Source organism: Physella acuta, unplaced genomic scaffold (genome assembly GCF_028476545.2).
Source record: "Physella acuta isolate Inbredline_101_S28 unplaced genomic scaffold, ASM2847654v3 ptg001070l, whole genome shotgun sequence".
NCBI lineage: Eukaryota > Metazoa > Mollusca > Gastropoda > Physidae > Physella > Physella acuta.
In genome coordinates this window covers 1-18084 of record NW_026732587.1, presented here as the reverse complement: position 1 = coordinate 18084, position 18084 = coordinate 1, and the positions used below count along the sequence as shown (strand labels likewise).

General features: G+C 37.8%; 3 protein-coding genes across 5 annotated transcripts; all 3 read right to left on the bottom strand.

The window, feature by feature from the left end:
- Positions 1 to 457: 457 nt before the first annotated feature.
- On the bottom strand, positions 458 to 3728 carry LOC131955509 (interferon alpha-inducible protein 27-like protein 2A). The gene is made up of 2 exons (XM_059319656.1): positions 2964 to 3728; positions 458 to 1389 (listed from the first exon to the last, which is right to left on the bottom strand). Exons 1-2 carry the CDS (start codon positions 3112 to 3114, stop codon positions 1193 to 1195), a joined length of 348 nt encoding a protein of 115 aa, XP_059175639.1. The 5' UTR covers positions 3115 to 3728; the 3' UTR covers positions 458 to 1192.
- Positions 3729 to 6384: 2656 nt separating this feature from the next.
- Positions 6385 to 9494, bottom strand: LOC131955508 (interferon alpha-inducible protein 27-like protein 2A). Its single transcript, XM_059319655.1, has 2 exons — positions 8878 to 9494; positions 6385 to 7299 (listed from the first exon to the last, which is right to left on the bottom strand). Exons 1-2 carry the CDS (start codon positions 9026 to 9028, stop codon positions 7103 to 7105), a joined length of 348 nt encoding a protein of 115 aa, XP_059175638.1. The 5' UTR covers positions 9029 to 9494; the 3' UTR covers positions 6385 to 7102.
- Positions 9495 to 12596: 3102 nt separating this feature from the next.
- On the bottom strand, positions 12597 to 16399 carry LOC131955495 (uncharacterized). 3 transcript variants are annotated; one of them, XM_059319625.1, is made up of 3 exons: positions 16314 to 16399; positions 14424 to 14601; positions 12597 to 13268 (listed from the first exon to the last, which is right to left on the bottom strand). In XM_059319625.1, exons 2-3 carry the CDS (start codon positions 14572 to 14574, stop codon positions 13066 to 13068), a joined length of 354 nt encoding a protein of 117 aa, XP_059175608.1. In that variant the 5' UTR covers positions 14575 to 14601; positions 16314 to 16399; the 3' UTR covers positions 12597 to 13065. The 3 variants fall into 3 exon arrangements, with proteins under 3 accessions (XP_059175608.1, XP_059175609.1, XP_059175610.1); XM_059319626.1 differs by having other exon boundaries at positions 16253 to 16320; XM_059319627.1 differs by lacking the exon at positions 16314 to 16399 and adding an exon at positions 16258 to 16302.
- Positions 16400 to 18084: the final 1685 nt, after the last annotated feature.

Sequence of the window (18084 nt, the reverse complement as noted above, 5' to 3'; positions counted from 1 at the left end):
ATTTTTTATGAATTAATTAAAATTTGGACCGAATTAGTAGGCATGTCTAGCCAACCACACCACACGCGTCATCAATAGCTGCGCCATCACGACCACGTAATGGCTGCGTTCAAAAACCATTGCGCGCCTACTGAACGTGATATTCAGTAGGCGCGCAATGGTTTTTAGTCATGTAACTCTATTGTAGATAAAACATGTAAAGTACTGAAAAAAAATTCATAAAAAACGTTTTAATAACAAGCTTTTATGTAATGATGCACTAAAAAGTAGAAAATAAATTATAGACTACTATTTAAATAACTATAAAGAAAAGCGTGGGTGTCTTCCTTAACATTAGTAAAGGTATCCAATAGATACTAAAGTGACCCACGCTTTTCTTTATAGTTATTTAAATAGTAGTCTATAATTTATTTTCTACTTTTTAGTGCATCATTACATAAAAGCTTGTTATTAAAACGTTTTTTATGAATTTTTTTTTTTTAATAATTTTTATTTGCTACATTGTGCATCTAATTTACACATGTTTAAAACTACTGAGACAAAAACAAATTGGAATCTATAGCTATTTTTTTTAGTCCGAGTTGTGTAACAATCGATTTTTAAAATGAGAAAAACTATTGTCAAATTTAAAAAGCTAAATATTTACAAGAGCACTTAATACAAATGTTATAAAATATTTCAAACATTTTTATATTAATAAAAATCAATTCATTTCTTAAACTAATTAATTTAAACATAACAGTACAAAATGATTGCTATACAAAATTTAAAAGTATATTTTAGCCTATTGTTATTGTTGTAAAGATAGTTTCCAGATACAAAGAATATAGATCGATTATTTTTTTAAATATTTTTTTTCAAATCCTTTCTGCATCTTCGTGTGCACGAAAATGTTAAGAAAGTATTTTCCCTGTGTTACCGAGTACACGTAGTTTCATTACTTTGCTCATGCGGACATGAGCAGCATAACGATTAGTGCACCTAAAACACGGAGTTCTTCCAGGATGTATTCGATCTTCTGTTATTTGTATCATAACCTTGACCTCTTGTTTTTTTTTTATGTAATTTTTTATTTTTTTTATTTTTGTTAGCTTTTAATTTGTAGGACCTACTAAAAATAAACTACAGAAAATGTTGGCTCAACGTTCCTTAAATCAAAATATCAAATTAAAGCAGCCTAGCAGTTTTAATTTTATTTCTGACTGCTCTCTTTTACATGACTCGCTGCGTGTCCAACGATACCACCGGCGACACTACCTGCTCCTACCGTCGCAACACCGATACCAGCGGCTCCAGCGGCTTGAAAAGTAGAAACGAGTCCCATACCAACTCCATAAGTTGCTGCCGCAGACATGGCCGAGGCAGCCCAAGAGCCAGCAGTAATACCAGCTGAAACACACCAGATATTACATAGTTAAAGATTTCTAATTAGTGCGATACAACTCTTGTTTTTCAATCACTTTACCGAAACATAACTTAGAACAATGGTGATAAGTGACAAGATGTGCAGTGTTTCTTCCAGACTTTTTTCTCCGGGGGGGGGGGGGGGGCACTTGAAATTTTCGGGGGGGGGGGGGCGGTGGTAGACTTTCTTCGGGGGGGGGGGTGCGGACACTGTTAAAAGTATATATTTTCTATATAAATTATATAAATTTCATTTCGTTCGGGTCGGGAGGGGGGGGGGGAGTAGAAAAAATTTCGGGGAGGGGGGGGGGAGGGGCTTCGCCCCCCGAAGAGATGCCTGGAAGAAACTCTGAAGATGGGTCTTTGGAAGTTGTCCAAATTATAATAAACCGGGAGTGATCTCCCCTAAACTTTCTCGAATATTCTTATATGAAACAACAGGTGATGGCAACTCGGGATATAGACATGATTTTTAATCCATTTTAAATACTTAAACTTTTTAAAATAGAATAAAATCTCGTAGAAAAAAGAATTGCACACCAAGTGAACCCAAATAAAATGTTCATAATAGTGCGGAATATTATTAGTACTTTATAAATTCACATGCGATTTTTGAGAAATCGGAAATAGCAAAAATTATTACTTCCGGTCAACGAAAATTACTCAAACATTGACAGAAGGCAGAGAATTAGATATTTTACTTACGTGTGAAATTTCATTTATCTATCTGAAATAATATTCAAGTTATAGGCTTTTGAAAAATTGAAAGTAGAAAATGTTTAACTTCCGGTTATCGGAAATCGCGCAAAAGTTTATACGGATCTACGATTTTGATATAATACTTATATATATATATATTTCATTAACCTAGCTGTAACGGTATTCAAGTTATCGTGTTTACACACATACACACACAGACACACATACACACACAGACATACAAACAAGATTGCAAAACTATGTTTTTCCGACTGAGGGATGTGTAAAACGTCGATATTTGTAAAAAATCTCGATTTTTTTTGCACGATTTCTATACTTCGTATATACGATAAAGTAAAAAAGGGAACATGAAACTTGTACTTTTAGATTTTATTCAAGAGGGTGGTATTGGGGCATGGCATCAATAATGTGTATGAAAATGTCTGTACTATTAACCCTAATCCTATAACTAACCCTCAATGAGCTGGCTAAAAGTGTTGAGGCTTAAATTTTCGCGCGTGAAATTTTTGCATTAGTGGCGAGGCTTATCTGGACAAGACTCCTTCCATTCACATTATAAATAGATGACTATAGAATGGATGAAAATTATTGCAATATAAAATTTTCTAGACAGGAAAGAGCGAGAATGGTTTGTCTCGAGAAGCAACAATCTCGATACCATTAATAAGCTATTTAAAATCTCGAGCAATGTCTAAATAGAGGATTAGAAATGGTTGGTGTTAGAAGTTCTCTTATTGTTGAGATATTAATTGTGCATCTTTATCGACTTCTAGCGATGTTGAGACAATAATTGTGTATCTGACTTATAACGTTACTAAAAACTAAAAAAAAAAAATTACCTGCAGTGAACCCAGCAGCCGACAGTGCAAAGGGCGCCACAACAGCAGTTGCGGCTCCCCCTACTAGTATGCCCACCGCCTCCAGCATAAACGAACTGGTACCAGCTGGTAAGAGTATCAGTATAAACATGCAGGCGTAAAATTTCGTCATTTTAGCTTTGATGGAAATCACAGGTGTGGTGCAATCTGTAAGTTTCTCACATGTGTGGTGCAATCTGTAAGTCTCTCACAGGTGTGGTGCAATCTGTAAGTTTCTCACAGGTGTGGTGCAATCTGTAAGTCTCTCACAGGTGTGGTGCAATCTGTAAGTCTCTAGATCACAGGTATGGTACAATCTGTAAGTCTCTAGATCACAGGTGTGGTGCAATCTGTAAGTTTCTCACAGGTGTGGTGCAATCTGTAAGTCTCTAGATCACAGGTGTGGTACAATCTGTAAGTCTCTAGATCACAGGTGTGGTGCAATCTGTAAGTCTCTAGATCACAGGTGTGGTACAATCTGTAAGTCTCTAGATCACAGGTATGGTACAATCTGTAAGTCTCTAGATCACAGGTGTGGTGCAATCTGTAAGTCTCTAGATCACAGGTGTGGTGCAATCTGTAAGTTTCTCACAGGTGTGGTGCAATCTGTAAGTCTCTAGATCACAGGTATGGTACAATCTGTAAGTCTCTAGATCACAGGTGTGGTGCAATCTGTAAGTCTCTAGATCACAGGTGTGGTGCAGCTTGAACCACTACAGTCTCTGTTACAGGGCGTGGCACTGTGCTCCAGTATTTATAGGCTACCGTTTCAAGTTACACGTCACCACAAGGAACACGTGATATAACTTTTTTTGGAATTCTAATTTCCTTTTCAATCAATATTACGTGTTCTGATTTACATAGCAAGAACTGGCATGTTGTGTGTATAGGGAATTAATATAAGCTGTGTTATATTTAGACTTAAAAAAAAGGTAAAATTTATAAAAAGTTCTAAAATAAAATAAAAAGAACAACTACAGAAAATGAAGTAAACATTTTGGACGTTTTCCACACCTTATTGAGTGAATGTGTGAGTTAATCGATATTTCGTCTACAGCAGGGGTCTCCAAACTTTTCAGTCCGAGGGCCGCATCAACTATCAAATTTCAGTTCGGGGGCCAGTTTCTTCCAGATATGTTTTTGATTTTTCTGGAGAAAGTTCTTCAGTCATCACCAACAAACGTTTTTCCGTGGACAAAAAGATCTCCGCGGGCCGGATGAGAGGACATCGCGGGCCGCATCCGGCCCGCGGGCCGTAGTTTGGACACCCCTGGTCTACAGCTTACAGATTGGCTGATAGCATTCATTAACTTTTCCTTTCATATATACCTTTGTTTACGCCAATCATTAAACTACTTTTTGAGCTCTTTAAGTGTTTGACTTTACAAACAAAGAACCCCGTATTTTCACATCTTCTACTTCTACATGCAGATGCTGAGATGTAGACATGTATTTCACACACGTTTTATACATTTATGGTGTTATGATCTAGACGTGTATTTCACACATGTTTTATGTGTAGATGACGTGACATGTGATTTCACACACCTTTTAGATGTGAATGTTGTGTAGTTCTAGCCCCGTGGTTACACCAGAATACCTCACTTTAATGGCATGGAGCCAGTGGGGTAATCACTGGAGCGTGAAATAATGCCAAACAAGTGCAGTTCGAGGATTATATTGATCGATTTCATTATATCAATATTTTCATGCGATATTATTTATATTAACTTAGATAAATTTGTATATAGCTAGAGACTACTAGTTGTATTCTCTACCAACATCTCCGAAATGAATTATTATTGAACACGAAATATTGAAATTTGAATTCTTGTCAAAAGCAACAAACACTGTAGTGGTATGGGCATAAAAAAAAATTACATGTGTTCATTTTGCATTAGAGAGGTTCAAAAAGAGTAACAAGATTTGTCCAAAACCCCAACCACTGACAGATGTATGTAGATTTTGATAGGAGATACCGTAATCAGATCTATGTAGCCCACGTTAATCCGTTTACGTTATGACTTCCTCTTTACGTTCTCACTTCCTCTTTGATAACAACTTCAAAGGTCATGGAAAGGTCAAGTTTTCAACATTGTTTACCTTGTAGTGGCCAAGTTTTCAACATTGTTTACCTTGTACAGGCCAAGTTTTCAACATTGTTTACCTAGTAGAGGCCAAGTTTTCAACATGGTTTACCGAGCATTTGTCCATTTTCCACAGTCTTTTGTGTTAAAGGATTGTTGGAAAACTTCTCTCCGTACATTTTATAACCCTAGAATGTCCGGTTCTCTACCAAAGCCAACCCAGATAAGTTTAAGAGTTTCAGTTTGATATAATCAACAAATGACACTGGGCAGATATTTTGAGAATTGAAATAAAACCTTATTTACCACTAGGGGTCTGTGAATCATAGATAGATACACACAAATGACAATACGATTACATTTACAACTCTAAACATGTAGCCTACTACACCGATGCTAATTACGATTCTAAAATAAACCTTTTATTCTATCTAATCAGGCTCCTAATAATCACCCTTACTAGCAACGAGAGGCTTAGGTGTTCATACACGTTGCGAAAATATTTTTACAACTTTTATATTTTACTTGCCGAAATGCTTTTCCTAAAATTAGTGTTAAAATGTTTACACGTATTATAATATTTCAACATTTCTAAAAAGTTTTCAAAAATCTAGTGTCAAATTAAAATCTTTTGGGGCACCCACCGCTAAAACCCACAACCCCAGTTAAAACCCACCGTTAAAACCTACTACCCCAGTTAAACCCCACCGTTAAAACCCACAACCCCAGTTAAACCCCACCGTTAAAACCCACAACCCCAGTTGAACCCACCGTTAAAACCCACTACCCCATTTAAAACCCACCGTTAAAACCCACTACCTAAGTTAAAACCCACCATTAAAACGCACTACTCCATTAAAAACCCCCTACCCCAGTTAAAACCCACTACCCCAGTTAAAACCCACCGTTAAAACCCACTACCTCAGTTAAAACCCACCGTTAAAACCCACTACCCCAGTTAAAACCCACCGTTAAAACCCACTACCCCAGTTAAAACTCACCGTTAAAACCCACTACCTCAGTTAAAACCCACCGTTAAAACCCACTACCCCAGTTAAAACCCACCGTTAAAACCCACTACCCCAGTTAAAACCCACCGTTAAAACCCACTACCCCAGTTAAAACCCACCGTTAAAACCCACTGCCCCAGTTAAAACCCAATGCCCCACTTACAGACAAAAAACTGAAATCAAATATCAGTTATACGTCATGTAAAGAACCAGAATGTAAAGAGATTTACGTTCAGCACACGACACGACAACCCACAAACATCAGCATACAACACAAACATAAACGTGTAGGCTTATGAAAAAGGTGTTTTTTTTAATAATTTTTATTTGCTACATTGTGCATCTAATTTACACATGTTTAAAATACTGAGACAAAAACAAATTGGAATCTATAGCTATTTTTTTTAGTCCGAGTTGTGTAACAATCGATTTTTAAAATGAGAAAAACTATTGTCAAATTTAAAAAGCTAAATATTTACAAGAGCACTTAATACAAATGTTATAAAATATTTCAAACATTTTTATATTAATAAAAATCAATTCATTTCTTAAACTAATTAATTTAAACATAACAGTACAAAATGATTGCTATACAAAATTTAAAAGTATATTTTAGCCTATTGTTATTGTTGTAAAGATAGTTTCCAGATACAAAGAATATAGATCGATTATTTTTTTAAATATTTTTTTTCAAATCCTTTCTGCATCTTCGTGTGCACGAAAATGTTAAGAAAGTATTTTCCCTGTGTTACTGAGTGCACGTAGTTTCATTACTTTGCTCATGCGGACATGAGCAGCATAACGATTAGTGCACCTAAAACACGGAGTTCTTCCAGGACGTATTCGATCTTCTGTTATTTGTATCATAACCTTGACCTCTTGTTTTTTTTTTATGTAATTTTTTATTTTTTTATTTTTGTTAGCTTTTAATTTGTAGGACCTACTAAAAATAAACTACAGAAAATGTTGGCTCAACGTTCCTTAAATCAAAATATCAAATTAAAGCAGCCTAGCAGTTTTAATTTTATTTCTGACTGCTCTCTTTTACATGACTCGCTGCGTGTCCAACGATACCACCGGCGACACTACCTGCTCCTACCGTCGCAACACCGATACCAGCGGCTCCAGCGGCTTGAAAAGTAGAAACGAGTCCCATACCAACTCCATAAGTTGCTGCCGCAGACATGGCCGAGGCAGCCCAAGAGCCAGCAGTAATACCAGCTGAAACACACCGAGATATTACATAGTTAAAGATTTCTAATTAGTGCGATACAACTCTTGTTTTTCAATCACTTTACCGAAACATAACTTAGAACAATGGTGATAAGTGACAAGATGTGCAGTGTTTCTTCCAGACTTTTTTCTCCGGGGGGGGGGGGGGAGGGCACTTGAAATTTTCGGGGGGGGGGGCGGTGGTAGACTTTCTTCGGGGGGGGGGTGCGGACACTGTTAAAAGTATATATTTTCTATATAAATTATATAAATTTCATTTCGTTCGGGTCGGGAGGGGGGGGGGGGAGTAGAAAAAATTTCGGGGAGGGGGGGGGGGGAGGGCCTTCGCCCCCCGAAGAGATGCCTGGAAGAAACTCTGAAGATGGGTCTTTGGAATTTGTCCAAATTATAATAAACCGGGAGTGATCTCCCCTAAACTTTCTCGAATATTCTTATATGAAACAACAGGTGATGGCAACTCGGGATATAGACATGATTTTTAATCCATTTTAAATACTTAAACTTTTTAAAATAGAATAAAATCTCGTAGAAAAAAGAATTGCACACCAAGTGAACCCAAATAAAATGTTCATAATAGTGCGGAATATTATTAGTACTTTATAAATTCACATGCGATTTTTGAGAAATCGGAAATAGCAAAAATTACTACTTCCGGTCAACGAAAATTACTCAAACATTGACAGAAGGCAGAGAATTAGATATTTTACTTACGTGTGAAATTTCATTTATCTATCTGAAATAATATTCAAGTTATAGGCTTTTGAAAAATTGAAAGTAGAAAATGTTTAACTTCCGGTTATCGGAAATCGCGCAAAAGTTTATACGGATCTACGATTTTGATATAATACTTATATATATATATATTTCATTAACCTAGCTGTAACGGTATTCAAGTTATCGTGTTTACACACATACACACACAGACACACATACACACACAGACATACAAACAAGATTGCAAAACTATGTTTTTCCGACTGAGGGATGTGTAAAACGTCGATATTTGTAAAAAAATCTCGATTTTTTTTGCACGATTTCTATACTTCGTATATACGATAAAGTAAAAAAGGGAACATGAAACTTGTACTTTTAGATTTTATTCAAGAGGGTGGTATTGGGGCATGGCATCAATAATGTGTATGAAAATGTCTGTACTATTAACCCTAATCCTATAACTAACCCTCAATGAGCTGGCTAAAAGTGTTGAGGCTTAAATTTTCGCGCGTGAAATTTTTGCATTAGTGGCGAGGCTTATCTGGACAAGACTCCTTCCATTCACATTATAAATAGATGACTATAGAATGGATGAAAATTATTGCAATATAAAATTTTCTAGACGGGAAAGAGCGAGAATGTTTTGTCCCGAGAAGCAACAATCTCGATACCATTAATAAGCTATTTAAAATCTCGAGCAATGTCTAAATAGAGGATTAGAAATGGTTGGTGTTAGAAGTTCTCTTATTGTTGAGATATTAATTGTGCATCTTTATCGACTTCTAGCGATGTTGAGACAATAATTGTGTATCTGACTTATAACGTTACTAAAAACTAAAAAAAAAAAATTACCTGCAGTGAACCCAGCAGCCGACAGTGCAAAGGGCGCCACAACAGCAGTTGCGGCTCCCCCTACTAGTATGCCCACCGCCTCCAGCATAAACGAACTGGTACCAGCTGGTAAGAGTATCAGTATAAACATGCAGGCGTAAAATTTCGTCATTTTAGCTTTGATGGAAATCACAGGTGTGGTGCAATCTGTAAGTTTCTAGATCACAGGTGTGGTGCAATCTGTAAGTCTCTAGATCACAGGTGTGGTGCAATCTGTAAGTCTCTAGATCACAGGTGTGGTGCAATCTGTAAGTCTCTAGATCACAGGTGTGGTGCAATCTGTAAGTCTCTAGATCACAGGTGTGGTGCAATCTGTAAGTCTCTAGATCACAGGTGTGGTGCAATCTGTAAGTCTCTAGATCACAGGTGTGGTGCAATCTGTAAGTTTCTAGATCACAGGTGTGGTGCAATCTGTAAGTCTCTAGATCACAGGTGTGGTGCAATCTGTAAGTCTCTAGATCACAGGTGTGGTGCAATCTGTAAGTCTCTAGATCACAGGTGTGGTGCAGCTTGAACCACTACAGTCTCTGTTACAGGGCGTGGCACTGTGCTCCAGTATTTATAGGCTACTGTTTCAAGTTACACGTCACCAAAAGGAACACGTGATGTAACTTTTCTTGGAATTCTAATTTCCTTTTCAATCAATATTACGTGTTCTGATTTACATAGCAAGAACTGGCATGTTGTGTGTATAGGGAATTAATATAAGCTGTGTTATATTTAGACTTAAAAAAAAGGTAAAATTTATAAAAAGTTCTAAAATAAAATAAAAAGAACAACTACAGAAAATGAAGTAAACATTTTGGACGTTTTCCACACCTTATTGAGTGAATGTGTGAGTTAATCGATATTTCGTCTACAGCAGGGGTCTCCAAACTTTTCAGTCCGAGGGCCGCATCAACTATCAAATTTCAGTTCGGGGGCCAGTTTCTTCCAGATATGTTTTTGATTTTTCTGGAGAAAGTTCTTCAGTCATCACCAACAAACGTTTTTCCGTGGACAAAAAGATCTCCGCGGGCCGGATGAGAGGACATCGCGGGCCGCATCCGGCCCGCGGGCCGTAGTTTGGACACCCCTGGTCTACAGCTTACAGATTGGCTGATAGCATTCATTAACTTTTCCTTTCATACATACCTTTGTTTACGCCAATCATTAAACTACTTTTTGAGCTCTTTAAGTGTTTGACTTTACAAACAAAGAACCCCGTATTTTCACATCTTCTACTTCTACATGCAGATGCTGAGATGTAGACATGTATTTCACACACGTTTTATACACTTATGGTGTTATGATCTAGACGTGTATTTCACACATGTTTTATGTGTAGATGACGTGACATGTGATTTCACACACCTTTTAGATGTGAATGTTGTGTAGTTCTAGCCCCGTGGTTACACCAGAATACCTCACTTTAATGGCATGGAGCCAGTGGGGTAATCACTGGAGCGTGAAATAATGCCAAACAAGTGCAGTTCGAGGATTATATTGATCGATTTCATTATATCAATATTTTCATGCGATATTATTTATATTAACTTAGATAAATTTGTATATAGCTAGAGACTACTAGTTGTATTCTCTACCAACATCTCCGAAATGAATTATTATTGAACACGAAATATTGAAATTTGAATTCTTGTCAAAAGCAACAAACACTGTAGTGGTATGGGCATAAAAAAAAATTACATGTGTTCATTTTGCATTAGAGAGGTTCAAAAAGAGTAACAAGATTTGTCCAAAACCCCAACCACTGACAGATGTATGTAGATTTTGATAGGAGATACCGTAATCAGATCTATGTAGCCCACGTTAATCCGTTTACGTTATGACTTCCTCTTTACGTTCTTACTTCCTCTTTGATAACAACTTCAAAGGTCATGGAAAGGTCAAGTATTCAACATTGTTTACCTTGTAGAGGTCAAGGTTTCAACATTGTTTACCTTGTAGAGGTCAAGTATTCAACATTGTTTACCTTGCAGAGGTCAAGGTTTCAACATTGTTTACCTTGTAGAGGTCAAGTATTCAACATTGTTTACCTTGTAGTGGCCAAGTTTTTAACATTGTTTACCTCGTAGAGGCCAAGTTTTCAACATTGTTTACCTTGTAGAGGTCAAGTATTCAACATTGTTTACCTTGTAGAGGTCAAGGTTTCAACATTGTTTACCGAGGCCAAGTTTTCAACATTGTTTACCTTGTAGTGGCCAAGTTTTCAACATTGTTTACCTTGTAGACGCCAAATGTTTAACATTGTTTACCTTGTAGTGGCCAAGTTTTTAACATTGTTTACCTCGTAGAGGCCAAGTTTTCAACATTGTTTACCTTGTAGAGGTCAAGTTTTCAACATTGTTTACCTTGTAGAGGTCAAGTTTTCAACATTGTTTACCGAGGCCAAGTTTTCAACATTGTTTACCTTGTAGTGGCCAAGTTTTCAACATTGTTTACCTTGTAGAGGTCAAGGTTTCAACATTGTTTACCTTGTAGTGGCCAAGTTTTCAACATTGTTTACCTTGTAGTGGCCAAGTTTTCAACATTGTTTACCTTGTAGTGGTCAAGTTTTCAACATTGTTTACCTTGTAGAGGTCAAGTTTTCAACATTGTTTACCTTGTAGTGGCCATGTTTTCAACATTGTTTACCTTGTAGACGCCAAATGTTTAACATTGTTTACCTTGTAGAGGTCAAGTATTCAACATTGTTTACCTTGTAGTGGCCATGTTTTCAACATTGTTTACCTTGTAGACGCCAAATGTTTAACATTGTTTACCTTGTAGAGGTCAAGTTTTCAACATTGTTTACCTTGTAGTGGCCAAGTATTCAACATTGTTTACCTTGTAGAGGTCAAGTTTTCAACATTGTTTACCTTGTAGAGGTCAAGTATTCAACATTGTTTACCTTGTAGTGGCCATGTTTTCAACATTGTTTACCTTGTAGACGCCAAATGTTTAACATTGTTTACCTTGTAGAGGTCAAATTTTCAACATTGTTTACCTTGTAGAGGTCAAGTTTTCAACATTGTTTACCTTGTAGACGCCAAATGTTTAACATTGTTTACCTTGTAGAGGTCAAGTTTTCAACATTGTTTACCTTGTAGTGGTCAAGTTTTCAACATTGTTTACCTTGTAGAGGTCAAGTTTTCAACATTGTTTACCTTATAGAGGTCAAGTTTTCAACATTGTTTACCTTGTAGAGGTCAAGTATTCAACATTGTTTACCTTGTAGTGGTCAAGTTTTCAACATTGTTTACCTTGTAGTGGCCAAGTTTTCAACATTGTTTACCTAGTAGTGGCCAAGTTTTCAACATTGTTTACCTTGTAGAGGTCAAGTTTTCAACATTGTTTACCTTGTAGAGGTCAAGTTTTCAACATTGTTTACCTTGTAGAGGTCAAGTTTTTAACATTGTTTACCTTGTAGTGGCCAAGTTTTCAACATTGTTTACCTAGTAGATGCCAAGTTTTTAACATTGCTTCTTGTAGTGGTCAAGTTTTCAACATTGTTTACCGATCATGTGTCCATTTCCCACGATCATGTGTCTTAAAGGATTGTTGGAAAACATTTTTTGTCGATGTTTTGTCAAAACGTTTCTCCGTACATTTTATAACCGGTTTCTTACCAAAGCCAGCCCAGATAAGTTTAAAATGAGTTTCAGTTTGATGTAATCAACAAATGACACTGGACAGATATGTCGAGAATTGAAATAAAACTTTATTTACCACTAGGGGTCTGTGAATCATAGATAGATACACACAAATGACAACATGATTACATTTACAAGTCTAAACATGTAGCTTACACCGATACTTATTACGATTCTAAAATAAACCTTTTATTCTATCTAATCAGGTACAAATAATCACCCTTATTTGCCACAAGAGGCTTATGTGTTCATACACGCTGCGAAAATACTTTTACAACTTTTATATTTTACTTGTCGAAATGATTTTCCTAAAAATAGTGTAAAAAATGTTTACAGTTTATAATATTTCAACATTTCTAAAAAGTTTTCAAAAATCTAGTGTCAAATTAAAATCTTTTGGGGCACTATCATTTAAAAGAATTAAAAAAAAAACAACCAACTTTTTCAACTTATTTTGATAACAATAAAAAAATCAGAATTCCTGACTGGGATTATCCCGAGATTAAGAGTCGTTTCATCACGTATTTGACTCGTTCATGTCGATGATGTAATTGAAAGAGTGCCCGAGGATACCGCCGACGATGAAGCCGAGGGCGACAGATGAAAAACTGACGCCAGTGACCCCCACAGCCTGTACAGCAGCAACAGCTCTCATGCCGATCTTGTAGGCAGCGGCTCTGGACATGAGGAAAGCAGCGATGGAACCGCCCGCAATGCCGCCTGAAACAGATAGGTCAACTCGTGTAAACATGGGGACGTTGGGGGCTGAAACAGGTAGGTCAACTCGTGTAAACAGGGGGGATGGGGGCTGAAACAGGTAGGTCAACTCGGTGTAAACAGGGAGATGGGGGCTGAAACAGGTCAACTTGGTGTAAACGGGGGGATGGGGGGCTGAAACAGGTCAACTTGGTGTAAACGGGGGGATGGGGGCTGAAACAGGTCAACTCGTGTAAACAGGGGGGATGGGGGCTGAAACAGGTCAACTCGTGTAAACAGGGAGATGGGGGCTGAAACAGGTCAACTTGGTGTAAACGGGGGGATGGGGGGCTGAAACAGGTCAACTTGGTGTAAACGGGGGGATGGGGGCTGAAACAGGTCAACTTGGTGTAAACGGGGGGATGGGGGGCTGAAACAGGTCAACTCGGTGTAAACAGGGGGGGGGGGATGGGGCTGAAACAGGTCAACTCGGTGTAAACATGTATATATTTTATTTAAATCATATTTATACTTAACCACATACTTAATCATATTTATAACTTAAACATTTAAGCTAGTTCGTGTTTTCTATTACAGTGTTTCATTAGTTTTAAGATTTGGCTATTGTAGCACTTTCTCCCAATGTAGATGGTGAGAGACGTGTACATACGCGAGACTTAACCCTGAGGTAACCATCATCAAACAACCACGCACACCTCACAAACGCTGTACATAAAGCAGCTTCCGTTTATTCAACAGAAAAATAATTGCGTTAAAATATTTTAAAAACTTGAAGAGAGCGACTTACGTGAAGTGAAGCCGCCGACCTTGAGGAAACAGGGTAAAATGAGAGCAACTTACGTGAAGTGAAGCCGATGACCTTCAGGAAACAGGGTAAAATGAGAGCAACTTACATGAAGTGAAGCCGACGACCTTGAGGAAACAGGGTAAAATGAGAGCAACTTACGTGAAGTGAAGCCGACGACCTTCAGGAAACAGGGTAAAATGAGAGCAACTTACGTGAAGTGAAGCCGACGACCTTGAGGAAACAGGGTAAAATGAGAGCAACTTACGTGAAGTGAAGCCGACGACCTTCAGGAAACAGGGTAAAATGAGAGCAACTTACGTGAAGTGAAGCCGACGATCTTCAGGAAACAGGGTAAAATGAGAGCAACTTACGTGAAGTGAAGCCGACGATCTTCAGGAAACAGGGTAAAATGAGAGCAACTGTCAGGGCACCAACTGTGGCTCCAGCGGCTTCCATGAGCCATGCCTCAGCTCCGACAGGCAGCAGCACCAGCACAAGGAAGAAGGCGTAGAACTGACCCATCTTGTCGCTTCTTATTGAATCGTTAGCCTGTGGTGTGTACATAGATGTGTAATGATGGGTGGGGGACTATACCAAAGGGTATTCAGCATATTTAACTTGTCAACAAAACTTAGGTGGGATAGTTCGTTTTTACAGTTTTAATAAAACTTACTAAATCTTGATTTGTTTTTAAACAATCTCAAAAATCCACTTGTTCCATAAATGACGTCACACTCAAAGGAGGAAGCTGGGTTCAGAATTTAGAAATTTTGAAACCAATTTTAGAAACTGAAAACATTTTCCCGCTATTTCGCGTTTTTAGAAAACTTTTTTGTAGATTGCAATTTTTAAAAAAAGTGCAAAAGTGTGACGTCACAATATTTGACCCCTCCCCCCATCACACATCGTCACATAATTACGAACCCCCTCCCCCAGGAGTGTGATGTCATTTATGGACTTGATGAAGCGTGGTAGAGAATGCTAAGCTATGGTTGAACGAGTCGACAGTGCTTATTAAGCTCTCACAATTATAAGCTTTTGTTTGGAGTCGGTCTCATACCGTACTGACCTGTACTGCTAAGATAAGAACATCGATATCATACAGTACTGACTGTATTGCTAAGATAAGAACATCGATATCATACAGTACTGATGTGTTACTCTCGTTCACAAACAACTTAGCTTTATATTCCTGTTAGTTACGACTTTACAATCTACAAATTATAAACGTTACAAGGGGAGGGTGGGGTTATCAGATAGTGTTACCAACTCTGGTTTCCCTTTAGGCAGCAGTTTCTGCAGCCGAATTTGGAACCTAATGGTCGTGATGTTTATCACTACTTTGTAGTACAAAGTTTGTACAATACCAGCAAAGGTACAGAGTGGGATCACGATGCATAGTTTACATATCATCTCTTCATCCAGTGTTTCTTTCAGACATTTTTCTCGGGGGTGGGGGTGGACTTGCTTGGATGAGATGCCAAAAAGCAACTCTGCCTTCATCCAGTGTTTCTTTCAGACATTTTTCTCGGGGGTGGGGGTTGGGGTGGACTTGCTTAAGGGGGGATGCCATAAAGCAACCCTGCCTTCATCCAGTGTTTCTTTCGGACATTTTTCTCGGGGGTGGGGGTGGACTTGCTTGGATGAGATGCCAAAAAGCAACTCTGCCTTCATTTAGTGCCCTGGTATGCGCCTTGAGAATTCCACTTCTCTGTGTGCATCAATTTTCTCCCGTGGCAAAAAGAAGCCATTTGTAAACTTGACAAACACAACAGCGTCAACTATATGGACGCTGGTAAAGCTTTTCTTTGCAGTCAGTGCATTAGAGTTAGTCTAGATTAGTCTAGAATAATGTAATGTAGATTCTAGTTTTTTCTAGTTAGATTTAGATCTAGAATCTAGATCTAGCTACTAAGAGTCAACCATGGTCACTGCTTGATCTAACCGGTGCTTAGGACCTAGAATCTAGATCTAGTTATAGTGTTATAGATCTAGATCTAGAATCTAGATTCTAGGTCGGTTGTCATTTGCTATATGGCTATGCCCGCTATGTGTTGTCTTTTCTTTGTGTATTAAATAATTAATATTCCTTTAAACAACCTAGATCTAGAATTAAAATAATAATTGAAGGTAGATCTAGGTATGATTATGTGGTTACACAAACAATAATTAAAATAATAAGATTTAATTGTTTGTTTACCGTACACCAAAACAAATTATTAAAATACAATTTGCATAAGATTCAATTTGATTGTGTTTACCTTTTACTCGTTCAACAGACGTTTACAGAAATGACGTCAGTTCCTTGGTTTTGATTATTACATTGATGTGTTTATACGCTTTTTTCAATGACGTCATTACAAATCTATTTTTTAGTCGCATTGGGCGCAGTAACTAAAATGGCCATATAACCCAAAGTGGTAGTTACAGAGCAAAATAAAATATAAAATATCATGGTACTGTGTTATTCTTTGTGTATGTGTTTGTGCCTTGATAGCCTAATAAAAGTATCTAGCCATTGGCACTTCCTTGCCCCGCCTTGATATCTGACGATAGTTAATTATGGAAGTCTTGAAGTGAGTACAAAGAAACTAGGTTTTCACTTTAATCTCTGAACAGCGCCGCAGAACGAGTTCACTGACCGACCATGCTGACACGCGAAGTCTTTCAGCCAGGGGCTTCATCCATTCAGCTTATTTTTGCTAGACGCGATCAGTTACTTTCTGACATGTCTTGATTGGGGGGGGGGTGCACTATCGGGGCACGTCTTACCCCCCCCCCTCCCTAGACGAAACGAAATGGGGAAAATATTTATATATAAAAAAATAAACTTTAAATAGCGTCGTACCCCCCTCAAAATCTTAACCGCCCCTCCCCCCCCCCCCCCCCCCCACGAAGAATAAAATCTGAAATAAACCCTGACAGCGATGTGTGATCTATTTCACGTTCTTCATTCACTTTCTTTAGTTAGAGTAGGGACACAGGATTCTAGCTATTTCTTCGGCGTTTTAAAAACAATAACTATTTTTGTAATAATAATTACTGCAAGCATTGAAACAATAGCATCTTATTTCTTTTCAACCGTAAACTCTTAAATAGGTGATGATGTGTACTTAAACTAAGGCCTAAGTACTAAGTGTTACAGGAGTTAGTGGACTTGGGTTTTTTTTCTGACTGATGCCGTTCTAAAAATAGTCTGGTGGGGGATTCCCCTAATTTCATCATGTTTATTTCTGCTTCAGTAATGCTAGCCATCCGATTGCTAAATAAACACGTTAAAAAATATGCTAATGTGCACGTTCTTTTAGGCATCTCTGGGGGGGGGGGGGGGGGGGGGGAAGCGGTGCCCCTATGTCCCTAAACACGCCCACCCCACCCCCCCCCCCCCACCAATAGAATTAGAATTGATATAAAAAATATTTACTTTTACTACTGTCCTCCCCCTCACCTCCCGGAGAAAAGTCTGAAAGAACCACTGCTTTTTAATACAGATTAGGCGCCTCAGCGGCTTCGATAGTTCAATGGATTTTAGTGGGATTTATCTGTGAAAGAATGGTATGGGTGGGGTCTAGATCAATGGCGTAAACACATTTAAAAATAATTGAATACGAACAATACAAAAACTTGGATATATTCTTTTATTTTTAGATTTCCATAAAAATATGTGTTTATTACATATTACATATACTTGTGGTAGGGTATGTTGTGATCTGGAGTTAAGAAATAGGAGGAAAGTGGGGTATGTGTGGTACGTGTGGTAAGTGGGTGTTGTAGTAAGGACTATTTCGATTAAGGATTAAATATGTCATGAAATATTGTTTTTAAAAGTCCAATTTAAAAAATATTTCTCGCCATTAGCTGAGTTATTTCTATGTTGAAGCTATGCCTGTCATTTCAATATGCATTTTGTATTGAAGATTGGCATAAAACCGGCATAGAAGAATCACAGCTAAATTCTAGAGGATTCTAATGTGTTTTGGTTGACACTCGGTGTCTAGTGAAGGGAACTGTTTTAAATTGTTACAATTTTTT